At 41.5% G+C, this 22,422-nt stretch overlaps 1 protein-coding gene across 1 annotated transcript in view; it reads left to right on the top strand.

The window, feature by feature from the left end:
• The first annotated feature begins 8,807 nt into the window (after positions 1-8,807).
• Positions 8,808-22,422, top strand: part of INPPL1 (inositol polyphosphate phosphatase like 1) — a 1,746,155-nt gene continuing 1,732,540 nt past the window's right edge. Inside the window, exon 1 of the mRNA XM_044073026.1 lies at positions 8,808-9,148. Coding sequence (XP_043928961.1) covers positions 8,976-9,148 — 173 coding nt within the window. The 5' untranslated portion in view covers positions 8,808-8,975. The remainder of the gene's footprint in view (positions 9,149-22,422) is intronic.

The raw sequence follows: 22,422 nt of genomic DNA, 5'->3' as shown, positions 1-22,422 counted from the left end.
AGTGGCTTTTCATCTGTCCTTGATTTTGCAGAATGTTCTGGTTTCTGTCATATTTTTATACTGTTGATTTATGCTTATTATTATTCAGAAAGTGCCTGTTGCTCTGTGTTTAAGTAGCAATGCTTTAATGACCATCAGGTAAGCTTGTCTGAGATTGTAAGATGCAAGTAAGCTTTAATAAGCATACTGTTAAAGAACTGCCAACACTGAAAGCCTTTCTGTTGTTGCCAGGCAGAGAATACATACATAACTAGATAACGTATAAGTCTTAGGTATTGAAATGCATATGACAGTATTTGTAATAAAGGACAGGATTACAGTATTTTAAGAAGCTAATTACCTTTGTTGGAGACTTGCAGTCATCTTTGCAGGCTTTACTCAAAAACTAAACAGAATGCCAATCTATCATGTGTGGTCCATAACCTGTGCAGTAATCCTTTAAGCAATTTATCTTGAGCTTGTTTCTTGTTTGCTGTTCATTTTTAACTTTGATCATGTTTTCCCCATGAAACAAGTAGAAAGCTGTCAGGCAGCTTGTCTTTTTTGGATAAGAAGCATTTTTACAAGTGAGGGTATCACAGAGATTGCTACTTTCAGCATGCTACTTGGTACTTTTATAAAGCTGAATATAAATTATAATTAGAACTGCAGTGCAAGGAGAAGTGGCTTGAGTTGAGTGCTGCTTGTTTTTCTTATACTTGATTTTGACTGGCATTCCAGTTATGTATTTAAAAAGTAATTTATTTTTTCATGCCTCACAACCTTTTTGTTTCCATCTAGATATTAAGTAAGCTGTCATGCAGCCAATGCACTGAAATATTTTTTTTCTTCTACACTTCATTTTGTCTTGATTAGACTCTCATAATGACGGTTTGGCACCCAGGGCAGCGTATTTAATTAAAGTTACAGTTTTTGTGGTTTTGAGCATAGCTCATAGGTAGGTACTAGGCTTTCGGCCCTAGGGCCTATACAAGCACAGCCAAAAAGGTACCCTGGCTTTTGCCACCCAAGAAAATTATTTTCCTGTGCCACTGTCGAGCAGAGCCACAGAAGTGATCCCCGGGGTGAATTTCCTATTTCCCATCCCATCATCAAAATTTTTCTTGAGGAGTACTAATGAGGAGCTTTGTTTGATAGATAGGTAGGTAGGTACTTTATTCCAGAGTATCGGAAGTCTCTGGGACAGGAATCTATCCCTCCAGAATGTTCTGTTTATTGTGGTGACAAGTTTTAGGCCCCTAGAGCGTGTAGCTTGGAGGGATTGGGACTTCTTAAGTGGAGCATGTCCAACAGCCCTGGGTTTGACATAGCTTTGTATGCTAGGCAGAGATCACCTCTGAGTAGGCGATATGCGACGGAGTAAAGCTGGAGTTTTTTGAGACGGTCTGCATAGGGCATCTGTTTGAGGCCGGTAATCCTCTTTGTGTGGTATTTATGTGGCCTTTCCAGTTGTTGTAGATGTCTTATGAGGTACATACCAAAAGGGTCGCTGTACTCTATAATGGGTCTAATGAGTGATGAGTAGAGGGGAATAATGACCTCTATTTTTCTGGATGAGAAACCTTTTGTGATGAGGTGTGCCACGTAGAAGGATTTCCTGACTACGGTGAAGATGTGAATATCAAAGGAGAGACTACTGTCCACCTGTGTCCCAAGGTTTCTTATCACACTTTTGGTGTTAAGTATACTACCGCCTATGTTGTAGTTCATGGGTACAGAGTTTTTACCAAAGGGGATGATAATGCACTTTTGGCACTGAGCTTAAGGCCTTGGCTTTGACACCAGGCATCTGTCTCAGTGAGGCCCTTTTGTAGGATGTCCAGATCATTTGGAGTTTTGATTATGGCTCCTAGTTTACAGTCATCTGCGAACTTCGTTAGCCAAAGACCTTCTTTGTTGGCCTGTACTTCAGAGAAGTAGATACCAAACAGGAGAGGACCCAGGACTGAACCCTGTGGTACTCCGCTTGTCTCTGGTCTGAAGTTGGATTTGGAGTCTGCTACTTTCACAGAGTGGGTTCTGTCAGTGAGCCAGTTGGCAACCCATCTTGTGACATAGGGATTTACACCTTGTTTAGTGAGTTTATCTATAATTCCAGAGTGGGGAATGGTGTTGAAAGCCTTGGCAAGATCTAGTTAGGCTGTGTGAACCACCTTACCCTCATCTACGGCTTTGGTGACTGCTTCAAAGAAGTCTATCAGGTTTAGGAGACAAAATCTGCCTTTTACAAACCTGAACTGGGTGGGGGTCCAGAGTTTGGAGATTACCAGTGTCTTTGTTTATAAGTTCCATGATGATACGTTCCATGGCCTTGTAGACCAGGCTCATCAGGCTAATAGGGCAGTAGTTCCTGGGTTCCGTGCTCCTCCCCTTTCTAGTTGGCCGCACCCCTTCCCATTGACCCCACCCATTCAGCTGTCTCCTGCAGCCCCCCTTTTGATTTGAAGTCACCAGCCGCCACTGCTCTGGGTTGAAACTCATAAAGGTGTGACTTGTTGTTGTTTTTCTTTTCGGCTTTTCCCAGTTAGGGGTTGCCACAGCAGAACTCCAGTCTGCTAATGATTGGCAGTCGAATTTTATGGTGCCGAGTTGCAAGCCCAACGCCCAACATTCAGCAAAGTCATGACCATTCACGCATGTCTTTCGGAGGCAACTCGACCACGGGGAGGACATGCAGACTCCACACAGAAGGCACTCCAGCCGAGAATCAAACAGGAGAACCTCTTGCTGTGAGGTAACAATGCTACCGCTGTACAAGGTGTGACTAACAAAATCTAATTCAAGAATAGTGAACAGATTGCAGATAAGGGTAGTATGTCACCTGAGCATTAACAGCACAACAACAAGGAGTATACAGAAAGGCTGTAGGGTACTGATGCAGAAAACAGTATGCATGAGTATGAAGACAAAGAACAGACAGGACCCACACTAGTGGTAATCAATATAAAGCTTAACTAGAGAGAGATTGATCCATTTTCCTGGTCTAAGTATTGTCAGATCAGCTCCATTTTAAGGTTCCCTGATACAACAACTGACCAGGTACTGAACTGTTCCAATAAATGAATTTGAAAATGTTGAAGTATATTCACTTTTTACAACTGCTGGAGTGGGTTCTGTTAGGGTGTACTGCTGAAGCTAATATGTATTCACTTGCGCTTGAGTATAATCATATTATTATTGGGGTTGGTGTTCTAGAGCAACTGGTCTCTCCCCATGTCAACTCCCCAATCTCATTTCTTAGTAATGACAGCACAATCATAAAAGGCTAGGACAGTAATCACGGCACAATCATAAAAGGCTAGGACAGTAATCACGGCACAATCATAAAAGGCTAGGACAGTAATCATGGCCAATCATAAAAGGCTAGGACAGTAATTACGGCACAATCATAAAAGGCTAGGACAGTAATTACGGCACAATCATAAAAGGCTAGGACAGTAATCACGGCACAATCATAAAAGGCTAGGACAGTAATCACGGCACAATCATAAAAGGCTAGGACAGTAATCATGGCACAATCATAAAAGGCTAGGACAGTAATCATGGCACAATCATAAAAGGCTAGGACAGTAATCATGACACAATCATAAAAGGCTAAGACAAAGGATGCAGCACACATACAGAAGGACCATATTGTTCAAGGATGACATGGCATTGTAATTACTCCATTTATTTCCATATGTCTTTTATCACTGCCACATTTTTATGTCAAGCTGTTGCTAGTTTTCCTTAACCGAACAGAATGTGTTCAAAGTAGATATCTTATTACTTGCTTACAAATTTTACCTTGAGCATTTCAGTTAATATGAATAAATTAGCAGCCTTAAGACTACATGGTACATTTAACTGTCCTCTTCACAGACCAGGGTCTTGTTGGATTTATATATCCCTGCAAACATATAAACATAGACATTATTCCTGAATCATCCTACATTCTAACAGCTTTCTTGGATGAATATGGAAACAAGAGTTGCAGATATCTATATGGGTGTAGTTCACAGAAGTTGCATTTGTGTATTGTCCTTTATAGTTTACTTATGCATCTTAATGTAAATGGTGGAATGCATACTCTTTTGTTTTTTTTCCTTTTGCAATGTGTTAATTATCACTTCTTATGTTACTTATTTTTGATGCCTGTTGATAACTACTAAACTCTGCACCTCCAGGAAAACCCATCACCACTAGTAGGCTGCTGCCTCTCTCCAACTTCCATACGACTAGAGGTAACCCACCGCCAGAAGGAATAAAAGTATCGTCCACAACCCCCATTCATAGCTACTGCTGGGTCTGACAACATTTCTCCAAAATTCATGGCCAGTTTTAGGCCTGCCACATCTACGCATGGTTGTATGACAACTTCCTTGTAATTCCATGACTAGTCTCTCAGTAGAAAAGAGTGCATGGTATAATCTTCAGTGTTTTATGGTCAGTGCTGAATCTGCTGTATTTGTCCATGACATATGAAAATCCTTTCAAAGGTTCTTCCTCTTGGCAAGTGACCTGAACTGACCCTCAAAGTTCTCCAAAGCAAAGCCAGTCCCCGGGTTAAGGATGAGATTCATTTTTAGTCTGTCCTTAAGTCAAATTTTTATGCAAGTCGAAACACATACATGGAACGTAATATAGTACAGTACAACATTCCATACAAACAAAATATATTAAACTTACTTCTTTTTATGATTCACTTCACATTTCTGTATTTCAGGCATCACCCATGATTGTTTTCCACTCTTTCCTGAAGTTTCAGACCTCTGATAGACCTCCTACTGTCATCTAGACCCTAGTGAGCCACAATGTCATTTGCCCATTCTACTGTACAGTACAATAACTGCTTCAATATTTTGTATTATACAAGCCAGCAGTCTTGACCAATCAGATCACAAATGCAGTGATCTCTTAATCAGTCAGATTTCTTGTTCTCTGTGAATGCAGAAGTAATTGCTCTAACAAGATGTGCGAGCAGCTTCACAAATGAGGAAAACAGGGAAAAGGAAAGTACAACAGAATTCTTCATTTTAAGGTAAGATTTGGGCAACTTTAAAGATTTTTATTTATTTTCACATTTTCCGACATTGGGGCAGCCCGTTCATATCTATGGGTTGTCCGCAAGTTGGATGTCTATAACTCAGGGAATGCCTGCAATAATAATACCAATTGGTTAACTAGGTAGGCCTAGTGAACACAGATCCTTTTCAGAGGTGACCTGAGAGAAATGTCTGGTTAAAAGACTTATTAAAGGTCACACAGTAAGTGAATGAGGGTTGAGGGACTCAAACCCTATATGACAGATACTACAGCTCACAGCCTTACCCCTATGCACCATGGTAGGGATCATCCACAAATCACAGGGCTGCCAGTGACAACTGAAACATAAAATCATCTTCTCTTTGCAGGCTACTACCACGGATACTAAATTAAGGTAGATTGCTGACCTGGGATGGGCTTTCATTGTTATGCTACCATAACTTTCCCCTACTGACCTGCTCATACAAGACGTTGCTCAGGCCCTGCTTTAGCAGGATAATATCTCATGCCTTCCCATATCATCTTTGATTTATATGCATCATTTGGGTAAGACCGCTTAGATGAATGGTCTAAGATCTCACTGCTCCATAGGTATAACTTACTACTACATATCTCTTTCAACAGGTACACTAGGAGGGACTGATATAGTTAAAAATGTTAGAGTAAGACCTAAAGCAGACCATTAACAGGCCAAAACAGTATGAAGTAAAATTTTAGCACTACTGGTTGGCTACCATGAAGGCACAGATTTTACTCAGTTTTTCTACATTGCTGGGTTGCCGCAAAAATGAAAAATGTGAGTTAATTGGGGGTTTGCACGCAAACATTTTTGGTTTAGATATTATCATCAGTAACACTACGGAATGACTCTGCTATTTACAGTACAGCTCGATATCAGTGCCACACTGCAGTCATTTGCATCTCTTTGATTCTCCTTGAAAAGCTGGGCGACGTTATAAGCTCAAGACTAGAATTATACGGCTCTGTGCATTTTCAGGGTTATGAAGGGAAGTGCAACCTATGCAGAAGGTAAATGCCAGGTTAATGATCAGCTTTATGTGGAGCAGCTAAGCTGTTCTTTGACAAATGATGGTTAAGAAACATAGCGATTATTATACCATGAAATGTTCAGTAGCAACTTCTACCACCACCAGTCCATCTCTGTCCATTTCCATACAAAATATGGCTCACTCACAAGAATCTTAATGCAACCAGAAACATTGTATAAATGCACATATACATGTTTTTGTGTAGGTGCTTGACCCCCTCTGTAACTTGTCACATGCTGCATCACGTTCAGTTACAATGTAAAATGACTGCAGGAATGTTATGCCGTACTGTACCCCTTACCCCCCAACTAAATATATCAGGAAGCGTGAAATCCAAGCATTCCCTTTGTTGCCACATTAGCACAATCTCAAAGTCAGTATGCTTAGTTACCAAACTTTCAAAATCAGTTTGAGGCTTCTGCTGAGAGATACCATGAGTAAATACTTTGCTTATAGCATCAAGGTTTTGGGTTGCCAATCACAGAAAGCATGCACAAACCTGCAAAGAAATGAGTGGGGTGCACTAATTTTTTTTTTTTTTTTTTATCAGTGGTCCAACATATTCAAATGCCAAGATTAAGTGCAGGTTCTCAGGCTTTGGTTTCTGCCCCACCCCTCAACACAAACATGCTCACAGCCATATCCTGATTATGAAAGTCTTGTGGCAATTTCAGATATCACTTCTTCTTTTGGCTTTTTCCCGGTTAGGGGTCGCCACAGCGGATCACCTGTCTGCTCATGATTGGTAGTGGAGTTTTACAGTGTCGAGTTGCCAGCCCGGCGCCCAACTTTCCACAGAAGGCACACACACACACACGCTCACACCTAGGGCCAATTTAGAGTGTCCAATCCACCTACTGCATGTCTTTTGGGATGTGGGAGGAAACCGGAGCACCCAGAGGAAACCCACGCGACCACAGGGAGGACATGCAAACTCCACACAGAAGGCACCCCAGCCGAGAATCGAACCAGAAAACCTCTTGCTGTGAGGCGGCAACGCTAACCACAGCACCACCGTGGTCGCCCATAATTTCAGATATCACTAATACCTTTAATTACCAGACTTGAAGAGAAAGGAAGCTTGCTCTGACGAGATCATGGAGTTAAATATAAAATAATTCTTGCTTGCCTAAGTATATCATTCATTGCTAGCTGAAGTGTGGAAATGTGTAAGTTTTCACAAATGTACCGGTAGTTACCTGAAGAGATTTTGTAACATTTCCTAACCATGTAAAAGTTGAGAACTGATTCTGAGGATTAGAAAGCTGCAGCCCTGTCTAATGATCTGTCTGTTTCTCATAAAATGTCTGATTTTTTGGCAAATCACTGAGGATTAAAGTCACTAAATAATTACATACATTTAAGTTTCAGATGTTATATCCCCTCAGAAAATCCATGATAAAAATCCTGCTATTCTAGCAATTTTCTAAGTTTATAAGAGCAATACTTAAAAGCTGCCAGCAATTTTCTAAGTTTATAAGAGCAATACTTAAAAGCTGCCCTTATTTTTCGTCCTTTATCTCCCTGTTATTTTAGGCTTTGTCCAGATTTCTTGTGCTGAGAAGTTGAGGCAGTCAGCTTTTTGCCAAACAGCCTGTAGTGTTGCAGCTAGGGTCAGTGCATATGTGCATGCAGGACACCATACCTCTCAACTTCTTAGTGCAAGAAATCTGGACAAACCCTAACATAATGATGACAAAAGCCCAAAAATAGGGACTCATTTTAAATATTGCTCTTGCAAACTTATAAAGTTGCTACAATAACAGGATTTGTGTTAGGGTGCATTTTAAACAACTTTTTATTTATTTTAAATTAGCATGCATTTTCTGAAAGATATGAAGTCTGAAAATCAAATGCATGTCATTATTTAGTGGCTTTAACCCATAGCTCATTCCAGTGATTTTTCAAAAAAAATAACATTTTTATGAGGAACAGACCAAAAATAGGAGACAAAAATCTGGATATTCTGCGAAAATGTGTACAATTGAGAGGAAACGTATGATGCAGGTATGCATCAAAGGAATGACGCTGTACATGAGTGGGGGAAATGGGTCTGAGGGATAGGATTAAAAACAAAGAAATAGATCCTACTGGCTGGCTAGATTACATCTTTCAGTCACCAACTCTTGCCTACGGGGACTGCATGGGTCATTCAATTCATGGGAAATAGGATTGTAATAAGCAATAAAGAAAAAAATACAGAAAAAGTTTATGCGACAGTTCTCGTGGAGTTTTTAATGCAACATTCCTGCATCACACTGTCATGTCCTGCATCCTCAGCCAACAGGGAAATGTGGCAAATGTAACAACATCTTGTGTTTCAATATTCAGCTCACGTAACCGCCCATTTGTGTACTCCCTCTCCTTCAAGGTCAATGAGCACTCCAGGGCACTTTACCGTTTTTTTTCTTTAACAACTCCTAGACATGAACTTCGGTCATGACTTAACTGACTTCGCTCTTGGCTCCTGCCAACACACCCTACTTCCAGCTCAAATCCAGTTGAACAATTTGCCATCGGCTTAATGACTGTCCTCTTTTTCCCAAGCGGCATCCTCCCCCCTCCCGTTTTCAGAACAACTACACTAGCGAAGACCCAATCTTCCGCAGCTACTGCTCCTGAATCCTTGTTTACCGACAGCCCATCGAGTCAAAAAGATCATCTTATGAATATTCCTTACGTATACAAGAATATTTATAACGTATACGGACGTCCCCTCGGGGCGTAGTCAGGTTGTGGTTGTAGGCGGAGTCTTCTACTGCGCATCCGTCGGGTGCTAAGGCTACAGTACGCGTTTTTCTTTTGTAGTGCTTAACTTATGAAGTTTTCAGTTACTGCACTATATGTTTGTAATTTCAAGGGTGTTTTAGTTAACAAACAGTTGTTCTAAAAAAGGATGTAATGGCATCTTGTGGAGTGGCTAACAGTACCCAGTTTAACCCTGACTCTCTGTGGTATCACCAGGACATAAGTCGTGCCACTGCAGAGGAGTTGTTGGCCAAGTCTGGTAGAGATGGTAGTTTCTTGGTCCGTGATAGTGAGAGTGTAACCGGGGCGTATGCACTCTGTGTGTTGTAAGTATCTTATAAGTGTATTTTTTTCATTAGTAAAATTTGGTAAAAGAGGGTTTCCGAGTTATGTAAATTACAATGGACTGTGTTTGCTCCTCTAACTTTGAAAAGTACTTGTTTTACTTAACTGTTATGCTTTCAAACGTTTTATTTATTTGTTGTTGGGTGACCTTTAAAAGTAATTTGTTGTGGTGGATTTAACGAGGATAATGTGGGAGTTGGATTATATATTAACAAGTGGGTTATAATTTGCCTGCGTCTTAGTTGTTACAGGCAACAGTTTTGGTGTGTTATAGAGCATAACTAACAGTCTTTTTTGTATTCACCACTAAAGTTTAATAGCATAATATAAGAAGTGGGAACTTTATTTGTAGCGGTATGATAGGTGTGTATTGAATAAACTACCAAATGAATCCAGAGCACTGTAAATAGGTTCAGTAATTTGCAGTTTTCCAACAATAGTTACAAGGGAAATACAAAGGTGTACTGCTATTCCATATTGAAAGTGTTCATCTCACATTCTGTAAGATTTTTTTAAACTGATTTCTGTGGTACAGTGCTCAAAATCATATCAGTTCATCAAAATAACTTTTTTATAAGTATAAAGTAACACATTTAGCATCATGTGAACTTCGTGGTTAAAATTGTTAGTAATCTGTTAGTATTTTCCCATTTGTTCCACATTATGAGTGGTAGTTATCTTGGAGATGGATGGTTGGGAGCTGTAATGATGCACTTCTTGGAGTTGGATGGTTTGGAGTTGTAATGATCCACATCTCAGAGATGGGTGATTTGGAGCTGTAATGATCCACGTCTTAGAGATGGATGGTTTGGAGCTGTAATGATCCACGTCTTAGAGATGGATGGTTTGGAGCTGTAGTGTTCCACATCTTGGAGATGGATGGTTGGGAGCTGTAGTGTTCCCCGTCTTGGAGATGGATGGTTGGGAGCTGTAGTGTTCCCATTTTTGGAGATGGATGGTTGGGAGCTGTAGTGTTCCCATTCTTGGAGATGGATGGTTGGGAGCTGTAGTGTTCCCATTCTTGGAGATGGATGGTTGGGAGCTGTAGTGTTCCCATTCTTGGAGATGGATGGTTGGGAGCTGTAGTGTTCCCATTCTTGGAGATGGATGGTTGGGAGCTGTAGTGTTCCACGTCTTGGAGATGGATGGTTGGGAGCTGTAGTGTTCCACGTCTTGGAGATGGATGGTTGGGAGCTGTAGTGTTCCCATGCTTGGAGATGGATGGTTGGGAGCTGTAGTGTTCCACGTCTTGGAGATGGATGGTTGGGAGCTGTAGTGTTCCACGTCTTGGAGATGGATGGTTGGGAGCTGTAGTGTTCCACGTCTTGGAGATGGATGGTTGGGAGCTGTAGTGTTCCACGTCTTGGAGATGGATGGTTGGGAGCTGTAGTGTTCCACGTCTTGGAGATGGATGGTTGGGAGCTGTAGTGTTCCACGTCTTGGAGATGGATGGTTGGGAGCTGTAGTGTTCCACGTCTTGGAGATGGATGGTTGGGAGCTGTAGTGTTCCACGTCTTGGAGATGGATGGTTGGGAGCTGTAGTGTTCCACGTCTTGGAGATGGATGGTTGGGAGCTGTAGTGTTCCACGTCTTGGAGATGGATGGTTGGGAGCTGTAGTGTTCCACGTCTTGGAGATGGATGGTTGGGAGCTGTAGTGTTCCACGGCTTGGAGATGGATGGTTGGGAGCTGTAGTGTTCCACGCCTTGGAGATGGATGGTTGGGAGCTGTAGTGTTCCACGTCTTGGAGATGGATGGTTGGGAGCTGTAGTGTTCCACGTCTTGGAGATGGATGGTTGGGAGCTGTAGTGTTCCACGTCTTGGAGAGGGATGGTTGGGAATTATGATGAGGAAATAACATTTGAAAGGGTTAAGCACTTTCCTCGTATCAGTCAGCAGGACTTCATCAGAACTATTACATTTAAGTTAAAAACAATTAATTTATATGAAACTAATCAAAAAGTCACGTCTCAAAAGATCAAATCACAAGTTACCATGGAAAAAACATTTAAAATAAATGAATAAATATAATAAACACATCTAAAAATGGCTGAAAAACTATGTGAATAAAAATGTAGAGAAATCATGTGAAAACTAGATTAGCATAAAAATTAATCTTAAAGTTTTCACATAAAAACAGTCCTATATTTCTAGCAACCTGAAAATAAATCGATATGTAAATAAAAAAATAAAAAAAACACTTAAAAACTGTAATAAACACTTAAAAAGTACAAGCTACTGCTATTTAGTGTTAAATGTTTTTTCCATGGTAACTTTCTTTTGAGACATGATTTTTGAGTAGATTTATATAAATGGATTGTTTTTAACTTAAATGTAATGGTTCTGATGACGTTCTGGTGATTTGATAGGACAAAAGCGCTTAACCCTTTCCATTTTATTTCTCTTGTTCACGTATGCACTGATAACTGTGTTTATACATATTAAATGTGAGGAGTTAAAGGAATGGATGGTTGTTTTTTCTAATTTCAGAGACTTGTACTCAGGGTCGACTATGTGAGCATTCGTTTGGATTACTGGCTTTGCGTTTCTTTGGTGCACGGTCACGTGCTTGTTTCTTTGAATTACACTATTTCTGAAGATTGTAGAATTATTGTTCTTAAAATGTTTTGTAATAATTTGGAGCTTCTACCCAGTTGGACTTTCTGGTAATCAAATGTCAATAAATAAATTTAAATAAGTTGAGTTACTAGGACAGAGTGAAAACCCCTCTCACTGTATTTGATTGCATATGGGCCCTTGTTTGGTGACATTTGCTTAGTCTTCTGCACTTTGAAAGACCCTGTCCTATTAGAGTTGATCATTGCTATAAAACTGGTACTGTCATGAATACCCTCACCAAGGATCTTGGCCTTCATCGCTATGTAAGTTGGACCTGCTGGCATAAGTATCAAGCATCACACAAGGGCTTAAGTAAGCCTAGCCAACAAGGTTCCCCGGCTTACCCCACCCAAGAAAGTTAATTTCCTGTGCCCCTGTCGAGCAGAGCCACAGAAGTGATCCCCGGCGTGCATTTCTTATTTCCCATCCACTCCAAGATTTTTCGAAGAGTGCTATTGAGGAACTTTGCTTGACATAGATGGGTAGCTTGCTCCAGAGTATAGGAAGTCTCTGGGACAGGAATCTATCCCTCCAGCATGTCCTGTTTATTGTGGTGACAAAGTTTAGTTCCCTAGAGCGTGTAACTCTGAGAGATTGGGATTTCTTTAGGTGTAGCATGTCCAACAGCCCTGGGTTTAACATAGCTTTATATGTTAGGCAGAGATCTCCTCGGAGTAGGCGATATACTACAGAGTAAAGATGGAGTTTTTTGAGGTGGTCAGTGCAGGCCATTAATCCTCTTTGTGAGGTACTTCTGTGGCCTTTCCAGCTGTTGCAGATGTCTTGTGAGGTACATTCCAAAAGGGGCGTTGTACTCTGTAATGGGTGTAATGAGTGCCTAGTAGAGAGGAACAATAGCCTATTTTCTTTCCTGGACAAGAATCATTTTGTGATGAGGTGTGCCACATAGAAGGATTTCCTGACTACTGTGGCAATGTGATTATCAAAGGAGAGACTGCTGTCCACCTGGGTTCCAGGGTCTCTTTACACATTTGGCATTAAGTAGACTGCTGTTTATGTGGTAGTTCATAGGTACAGAGTTTTTACCAAAGGGGATGACAATGCACTTTTTGGCATTGAGCTTGAGGCCATGCCTCTGACACCAGGCATCTGTCTCAGTGAGACCCTTCTGTAGGATGTCCACATCATTTGGGGACTCAACTATAGCTCCTAGTTTGCAGTCATCTGCAAACTTAATTGGCCAGAGGCCTTCTGTGTTAGCCTGTACTTCAGAGAAGTAGATACCAAACAGGAGAGGTCCCAGGACTGAACTCTGTGGTACTCCACTTGTCACTGGTTTGAAGTCAGATTTGGAGTCTGCAACTTTTACAGTGTGGGTTGAGCCAGTTGGCAACCCATCTTGTGATGTATGGATTTATACTTAATTTGTGAGTTTAGCAAACTCCAGAATGGGGGATGGTGTCAAAAGCCTTGGCGAGGTCAAGATAGGCTGTGTGAACCACCTTACCTTCGTCTACAGCTTTGGTGACTGTCTCAAAGAAGTCGATTAGATTCAGAAGGCATGATCTGCCTTTCACAAACCTGAGCTGGATGGGGTCCCGAGTTTGGCGGTTACCAATGTCTTTGTTTAGTTCCATGATGATACGCTCCATGGCCTTGCAGACCAGGCTCATCAGGCTAATAGGACGATAGTTCCCAGGATCAGTGGTGGCTCCCCCTTTGTGGAGTGGAATAGCTGTTAATGTGCGCCATTCATTAGGCACAAAGCCTGATGTGAGAATATGATTGAACATGGTGCTTAGGTGAGCAGCCAGTTCGTTCTGAAGTTCATGTAAAACGCAGCCTGGGATGTTGTCCAGTCCCATGGATGCTGTGTTTTTGGTTTTAGAGAGTGCAGCTTTTACCTGCATAGATGTGATTACAGAGACTCTGCATTCTTCCTGTATAGATATAGGCCCTTTAGGGGGTGAGAGGGTGTATCTGCCAGGATGTTGGCAATATCAGTTGGTTCTGTAATTTTCATGCCATTGTACTATAACTCAGAGCAGATCTGGGTGTTGCCATTGAGATTCATGACATAGGTATAGAATGGTTTGTGGTTGCCCTTAGAGTCAGTGGCAATTTTGTTTTTGCAGCTAGCTTTGGAGGATCTTATAAGGGATCTCAGCTTTTACTGAGGCTGACCAGGGAGCTCCTCCACTCATGGGATTTTGCTCTCTTTTGCAACAGATTCTTCCTTCTGTTATAGAGCTTGTTTATGGAAGGGGACCACCAGATTGGCTTCCTTTTTTTGGAGGATAGCATCTTGGTTCTGTTTGGGAAAGCACAATCCATGCACTCATGTAAGTGCTTATAGAGCGCATTTGTGTAGGATTTAGCAGTTCTAACTGTATTGTCCATCTGTATAGGTATCATGACGTTCGCCACTTCTGTCTTAAGCATGAAGTTGGCTTTGGAGAAATTGTTTACCGTGGTTTCCTTAATAGTGGGTGGGGGCGGGATGCGGATATCTAGGGTGATTTAGCTTATGGTTGGATCTGACCATCGAGGAGTTAACTTCAGGTGTGGAACACCGGTCACTCATGTTGGTAGTGGCTAGGTCTAGGATATAGTTGACGCTGGTGGGGGTGTGGATAAGTTGATCCAGGGCATTGGAATTTATGAATCCAGAAAGCGTTGAGCAAAGGAGTTGGTACAGGAGTAGTTTTCCCAGTTAATGGTGGGGTAGTTGTCGCCCATTATTAGGGTGTTTGGTTGAACCTTAATATTTTCCAGTATATCAAGAAAAGAGGAGAGGGGAATCCTGGGGCATGGTGGGGGGATCTGTAGCAAGCTACAATTTGGATTGCAGTTTTGCCCAGAGTTAGTTGCACTTGGATAATCTCGGATGGATTATGCTGCTCAACTAGCCTGGAGGTGTGGATATCCTTAATGAATATGGACATGCCTCCGTCTTTAGTGCTTCGTTCCGGGTTAGGTGGCTGAAAGGTGTGGTATGAATTATAGCCTGGTAATGCAGGGGTGCTCTCTGGAGCCTTGAACCCGGTCTCAGTCACTGCACAGATATCAATGTTCTCCATTTTAAGGAGTGCCTCGGGTGAGTGCATTTTGAAATTTAGACTCTAGCATCGAGTAGCATTACCCTCAGTTTTTGCTTGCCTGTTCATGTTATGGTGGTGAATTTGTCATTTGAACCTTACCTAAACAAAGCACTGTAGGGATGACAAGACCCTTAGCCATTTTCCGGAATCCCAGGGGCGACAGATGCAGGCCATCTCTGGCAAAGCATCATGGTCTGTCAACCATGTCGCCCCAGGCAGACAGATACGAGATCCCCTTAGAATGACACCAGACGCTTAGCCAATTGTTGAAGTCAATCATTTTGTCCTTGTACTGCAGTATCATTCTGGGAGATGGCAGATTCTACTCAGGGGTAGGGTCATACCTGCCTGGGCTACAAGATCAGAGAGCTCTTCCATGTCTCTTTTCATGTAGTCCAGGGAGGTACGTCTCAGGTCCTTCACACCAACATGGACAATGACAGAGTCATATTTGTACTTGTGCGTGGGTTATGTGGCGGATCCTGGCACCCGACCAGGCAGCTGACAGTAACCTTCTCCTTGTTTAGCCTGGTGAGTGGGATATCAGTGTGCCCGATTTATAGAATCACCTATGACTTGTGTGTTGGGTACGTTGTTTTGCCTTATGGTCTGTGGTTTATTGGCGCGCTGAGTCTCTGGGCTATGTGTCATTTGGGTTGTGTTGGGGGGTGGAGGTTGCTTGCGTTTCTGCTTTGGAGGTCTCTGTTGCTTGAGCAGATTATTATTGAGAGCCTCTGTGTTTCTATGTGTGGATTTTGGTTGTGTAGGTTTAGTGGGACTATGTGATTAATGTGGTGTGGTGCAAGTGTTTACCTTCTCCTCTTGACTGTCAAGTTCAGTCTTGGTTGCAGAGAGCTTTACCTCCAGTTTGGCTAGATAAGTGCATCTCTCACAGGTTGTGGTGTTGGGTGGTAGGAGGAGAGGGTTGTCTGTGTACGAGGCAATTGCTACATTGCCCCAAGATGCCCAGATTCATCAGATAGACAGGAGAGAACACTGGGAGCTGACCCTTGGACATGACTGAATAAAAAAAATACTATCCTCTAGACAAGTGAGGAAAATGAGTACAAAAACTGTTTTCCTCTAGGTAAAGAGGAAGGTTGAGTGATGTAGTAATTTGTAGCTTATTTAGTGCTAACAACAAGTTCTGAACAAGTGCTGAGCACAAATGAGCAAAATCAAGTGCTAAAACTGAATCTGTACCTGGATCTTGTGGTAGATAGGCTACCTACTCCCACTGATAAGCTAGAATGCTTCCCTTCAACACAGAAATGCTTGGGGGGGGGGGGGTTCAGAAGCTTACAAAACAGTCCTGGATATAGCAAATCTGTATCCGGACTAGACTAGTTACAGGAAAGGTGGGAAACAACTGCAAACACCTTCTTTTAAACCAGAAAGTTGAAAGAGATGGAAAAACTGTCCAAACTGCCAATAAACTACAATTTCTGGGCGAGAAACCACTCTTGTGGCAGATAGGCTACCTAGTGCTTACAACTCTCACTGATAAGCTAGGATTCCCTCTAACACAGAAAGGGTTGGGGGGCTCAGAAGCTTACAAACAGTCCTGGATACAGCAAATCTGTATCTGGACCAGACCAGTTACAGAAAAGGTGGGAAACAAGCTAAGAAAATGTTGTTTGTTTTTTTTTTTTTTTTGAAAGTGGAAAGGGAACAACGAGGAAACAGAAAATAATTCAAAATTAAGGACCTGAGTGGCTTGCCCTTCACAAATGTTTCTCTGTATTAGGTAGAATGAGCTAGTGACACTAGACTGGAATAGAGCTGAACAGATGGGACTGGTAGGAGTGTCTGAAGTCAAAATATGATCTCACTGTACTCTGTTGAGTGAGCAAATGAGATAGACCCAGGAGGAGTGTTCAAACACAAATTTACAGAAGGGGCGAGCAATTCCAAAGCCACCAAGATTAATACCAGAACAAGAACAGGAAGGACGAGCGGGAAACTAACTGCAGAGACAGAGAGAGACCACAGTTGTTGTTGTTGTGTCTTTCGGCTTTTGTTAGGGTTGCCACAGCGGAACTCCGGTCCGCTAATGATTGGTAGTTGATTTTTACGTGCCGAGTTACCAGCCCTGCCGCACAACTTTCAACGAAGGTACGCCCATTCACGCATGCCTCCATGCAGAAGATGCTCTAGCTGAGAATCGAACCAGACAGCGTCTTACTATGAGGCGACAACGCTACTGCAGCAGCACCACCGCGGATACAGAGAGAGAGACCACAGTATTCTATGAAACAATTAAATAGAAAAGTAAATAACTACAGAGAGAGACAGACCACAATATTCAATTAAACAATTAAACAGACAGAAACACTGCAAGTTTGTACATTGTAGAAACACGTACCACTTAAGTGCTGAGCATTTATTGTCATGAGTTAATAGGGATTTTGTTTTGTAGTGAAGTAATATGAATGAATAGGCTCTGTGAAGAGAGATGTTAAAATATGGACTGAAACTGTTGGCAGGGATGGTGAAAGATACATGGCAATGAAAGAAATAATAGGGTAGGGTAAGGTTAAAGAGAAAGTGAAAGAGCCAAAGAGTCATGACAGAAGCTATTGGAAGGTAGTAATAAGTAGGGTGGTGCACTTTCAAGGAAGAGAGTAAAGAAAAAGTAATGGAGAGTACTTCCCTCCATGATATTTTTAGTGCGAGTGTTAGTGAAGAAGAGTAGATTAAATGAGTAGAGCGTGAGAAGGAATTAAGAAGAAAGGATAAGTAAGTAAAGCTTTCCCCCCTTTTACACATAGTAATGAAGGGGAAAGATGAAACGAAGTGTGTTACAATAGCTTCTGCTGCTACTGTCAGAGCTTGGAGTTAAGGAATAAGCGTTAAAAAGAGTTATGGGAAGATATACAGTGCAGTCAGCGCTCTCCTCTTTCACTGGATTATTGAAAGGAAGAGAGTAAAGAACCGGTAAATGCAAGGATCAAGTGGAGAAAGTGGAAAGGTAGGCAGAGCTTTCACGTTTGATTGGTAGTTTAAAAAAAGGAAGGAGCATATAGCAGATGGGTGTCAGAGGCCTTGTCTTTGACTAATAGTGTGTAAAAGGGAGTAGAGGAATCTGCCAGAAAGGTGGGATAAACAGGTGGAGTAGTAGGTTGTGTAGAGAAAGGAAGGAGAAGAAAGCCTGCATGTGAAAGACTGGTTAGAGAGAACAGTATGTACTGCTACTACCCTAGACGGCATATTGATGAGAAGTAAAAAGGGTGACAAAGCTGACAGCTTTGGCTGTTACAGTATATGGCAGTGGGCGTCAAATTTCAATAAGGGTTAATTTGGAAATCAAGCTACAGTGAAGAGAAATAGAAAGTTGACGATATCAAAAGGTTTTACTCCCCCAAACTTAAAAGGAGGAAAGAGAATCAGTGTGAGAATCTTAATGGGCCTACACAATGTCACGTCACTGGTGTACAGCCAAAAGCAGGGAGCAGGGATTTCAAGGATGTTAATTAGAACAAAGTCAGCATTCCCCAATAACATTTAAACTTGGGAGTTAGATGCCAACACCAGGGCAAGTTTGTGTAAGCACTTAGTTTATTATTAGGGAAGTAAATTAGAAGAAGATGACAGTAGAAGCTGCTCTAAATGACCTTGAGACCTGAATATTTAAATGTGCAGCTTGTAAGATTTTGTTTAGCAAGTAAAAATATGTGCATGGGCAAGAAACCCAAAAAGCATGACTTTTTCCCTGTGTGCTGTAGGTTAGTTTTGAAGTCTGGAAGTTTAGGGGGTGATGCTCCAGCTCTTCCTGTGCCCCTGAAATGGGATTTCTTCCTGTGCCCCTGAAATGGGATTGCTAGAAAGATTTTTAGCACTTCATACTCTTAGGCTAAACTGTTTAAAGATGTAAAATACTCAGTAGCATAGCATTGGTGCCAACCAAAAGCCGTGTTTAACCTTAATTTAATATGCGCAGATATCGTAGCTTTGAAATTCACACAAGTGCATATATAACTTGGTTGCCATTTTAAGGGCTGACAAATAACTTAATGGGGCAGCCGTAATGTGTGTGTTCATATGAAGACAAGGACTATTATGAAAATGCGGAGGTATGTATAGTAGGTAAGATTGTCAGGAAAAGTAGGTCTAGTTTTTTTTTTTTTTTGCTGCATGCTGTGATGGCAAATCAACAAATAGGAATCTGGGCATTTTGAACAGCAATTTGGGGGAAGAAAATTGACATTTAATAGTACTGAGTATTATAGACAAGTATTATAGACAGGTGTATTTGCAGTAGTGATCCTGTTAACAAATAATATCAATTAGAAACAATGTGCATGTAATTGGTGACTGTTTCGGTGCTGATTAAAAGGATTCTTTATTTAACTCCAGTTGTTACAGTGCAACAAGCCATGTAGAATGCTGGCTGCCAGTGATGTTTTGGGAGTAAAGGGAGAAACTGGTAGATAAGTGAACCACATGCACCCTTGGGGTGATATCAAAGTTTCCAAAGCTAATGAGCTTCTGAGCATGCACCAGAAAGAGTGGAGAAAAGTTCGACACCCCAGCTTCAGACTACTCTGTGCATTCACTTTAAGCAATGTTCAGTCAAACAATTTTACTAGTTTTCATCTTTGAACTGGTTAAACTAGTAGAAGCCACTAAAGCTAAGACAAGGTAATTTAAAAGACAGTGGAGTGTTAACAAAGGGTAATTTTAAAGGAGAGTTACATTGGAAAACAAGTTAAAATAGGGGGAAGCAAAAAGGTGGAAGACACACAAACATTTGGGGGGTGGGGTGGTTGGGCAAGATAGTCAAGTAAGTATGCTTACAAAAAGAAATAGTTATATTGAGCAGCAAAAAAAAAAAGAGAGAGAAGTTTTGTAACGGACAAGTAAAGTCAACATTCCACCAGGAATATTTAAACTAAAAGTTTGATAACATCAATACAAGTTACTAATGGAACTTACATTATTTTATTATTTTTTTTTTGTATTGGTTAATCAGGGTAGAACACTCATCCATTTGAGCCTTTTATAGACCCTGCCAAGCAACACAGTTTGGTTAAATGATTTTCTCAGAATAGTACAGTAGGCAAATGGAAGATGAGGTTTAAACCCTCTACTTCAGAAAGCAACTCATTAACTGTTCATAGCCTTAATCCTCTACAGTAAATGTTTTCATTTTGGGGAGCCTAACCAGAGGAGGTCATCAGCTGAAACTGCTCTGAATAACCTGGAGACACAAAGATGTAAGTATGCATTGTGTAATTTCTTGTTTCCATCAATTTTCTAAACCTGTTGTTCTGGTGTGGGTTATTGTTGTAGTAAGCCGAACAGGGCAGGTCAGACTGTACAGTCCCTAGCAACAGTCTTCAGCTCACCCTGGTGAATGCCTAGCTGAGAGACATAATCTGTCCAGTATACTCTGGGTCTGCCCTGGGTCCTTCCGTCTGTAGACCTGGTACACCTGCTGGAAGAGGTTTGCAAATCACCTCAGCTGGTGCCTATTGAACCTGAGGAGGAGGAGGACGAGGAGGCTGTAGTCTAGGATTCTTCCCACATGACAATCTCCTCACTCTCACTTCTGCTGCTTATATCTGTGAACTCATATTTTCAGTTACTGTCAAAACTTCCTAATGGTAGGTGTGGATGAGGATATCGACTAATGAGAAATCGAGAACTTTGTGTTGGAACTCTCCTCCTCCTGCTTCGACTTGCACTCAATCTGCTGACAGTGTCCCAATCCCTTCTGCCGTCACTTGTGAACAAGACCTCAGGATGTAGGAGTTCTTCTACTTGAGGCAGTTGCTCTCCCTTCACCTCTAGAGGACAATTCACACACGTTTTCTGTTGGAGAGAAATATGACATCTAATTTAGAAGTGATGTTTTTCATCGCAAACTGCTATATGTCAGCAATTAATTTCTCCAGTGCATGCCATGGATCTTGTATCATTTGAAGATATCCTAATTTGCAAACGGCAGAGATCTGACTTTTGTATCCATAAACTGAATATTTTCCAAACCTTAGCTTGAGCTGTGGTACCTATGCATGAAAATTCTGAATAAGAAATGAGACAAGGCTTGCCCCTGGTGAAATCCAGTGTCCACCTTGAAATATTCTTCTTGGCACCAATAATGTGGTCCAATTCTTGCTTTGCAATCACAGAAACTAAATAGCATGCAATAGCAACCCCAGAAACACTTACTGCTGTAACAGGACTTTTGAGGGTAATTGACCATATGCCTTCTTCAGGTCCACAAAATGTACATAGGAGACTTGAAAATTCTCTTATCACCTTCAGTATCTGTGTATGGAAAAAAAATTGATCCACTGTTCCACAGCTAGGATGGAAACTACATTTCTTAACTAATCTGATGGAGTTTCCTTTCCAGCACCCTGGTGTAAACTTTTCCAGGGAGGTTGAGGAATGTGATCCACCTGTATAAACTGCACTCTACTGTCCTGCTTTTTGAAAATGGAGACCGACACCTCAGTCTGCCAGTCCATAATACTGTTCCTACCTTCCTCTCGATTTTGAAAAACATGCATTAAAAATGATGCCCCAGTAACACTGAGCAGCTTCATCATTTCTATCAAGACGTCATGTATTTCTATACCTTTTCCTTTCCACTGTTCAGCTGTTTAAATCACCCACCTTATCTATGCTGCTGTATCTGGCATTTCCTACTCAAAGGAGTACATGGCCACTGGATTCAGGAATTCCCTGAAAACATTACTTTTGCCTCCCTGCAATGTCTCCATTACAGGTCAGATTTCTCCCTTTTTACTGGGAACAGTGAGGACATTCAGATATATAGTAAATAAGTAATACTAGTGTAATGAAACACAAAAAGTAATAGAAAACAAAAGTAACTACAATTCTGCCATCTTGGCAAACATGTTTTCTAAGGAATTACAGATAATAGCCTAGGCTATAACTTGCCTACCCCTACTGAGTTGCTGGGTGGTTTGCTCAAATGTCATTGAGGCTGTGTGAAAGTCATTTGCTATAGCTTCATCAGACTCTTTCCATACTGGGGCCTTTGCTTTTGACTGCCACAACTAAAGATTTCCAGACCTGTTGGTAAGTATTGGTCAAATCTGAAGGAGCCCAACCCCCCGAACTAACAATGCATGTAAAGCTTATTTCTTTACCCTGATGGCTTTCTTCACTGCTGATGTATACCATTTGGTCCTAGGGTTATCCCCACAACAAGTCTCTACTACCTTTTAGCCACAGCTTCTTGCCACAACTTTGACTAAGTTTTGAACTCCATTGAGACTTTGTCTAAATCCTCTTCTGAGATATGGAAGAAACTGGTTTTGAAAGTGTGAGTTGAATTCATACGACACAGAAGCATCTTCTGGACATCTTCCAGGATGACCTCATTATGGGTTTGGGTCTCCCAGGTCTCTCCAGATGCAGCCCTTTGTTGTCTGATCCAGCTCACCACCAAGTGGTAATCATTTGACATCTCATCACTTCTCCTAACCAGAACATAATTGCCTGAAGTCTGATGGCAGAATAAGTTGCTCTGATTACATTTACACTTATGAGTAGCCCTATGTTTGAACATGTTTCATCTTTCAGTATGCCAGAGATTGC

This window comes from Protopterus annectens, chromosome 5.part1 (genome assembly GCF_019279795.1).
Source record: "Protopterus annectens isolate FY-2018-M chromosome 5.part1, PAN1.0, whole genome shotgun sequence".
NCBI lineage: Eukaryota > Metazoa > Chordata > Ceratodontiformes > Protopteridae > Protopterus > Protopterus annectens.
This window is presented reverse-complemented; position numbering and strand designations above follow the sequence as displayed.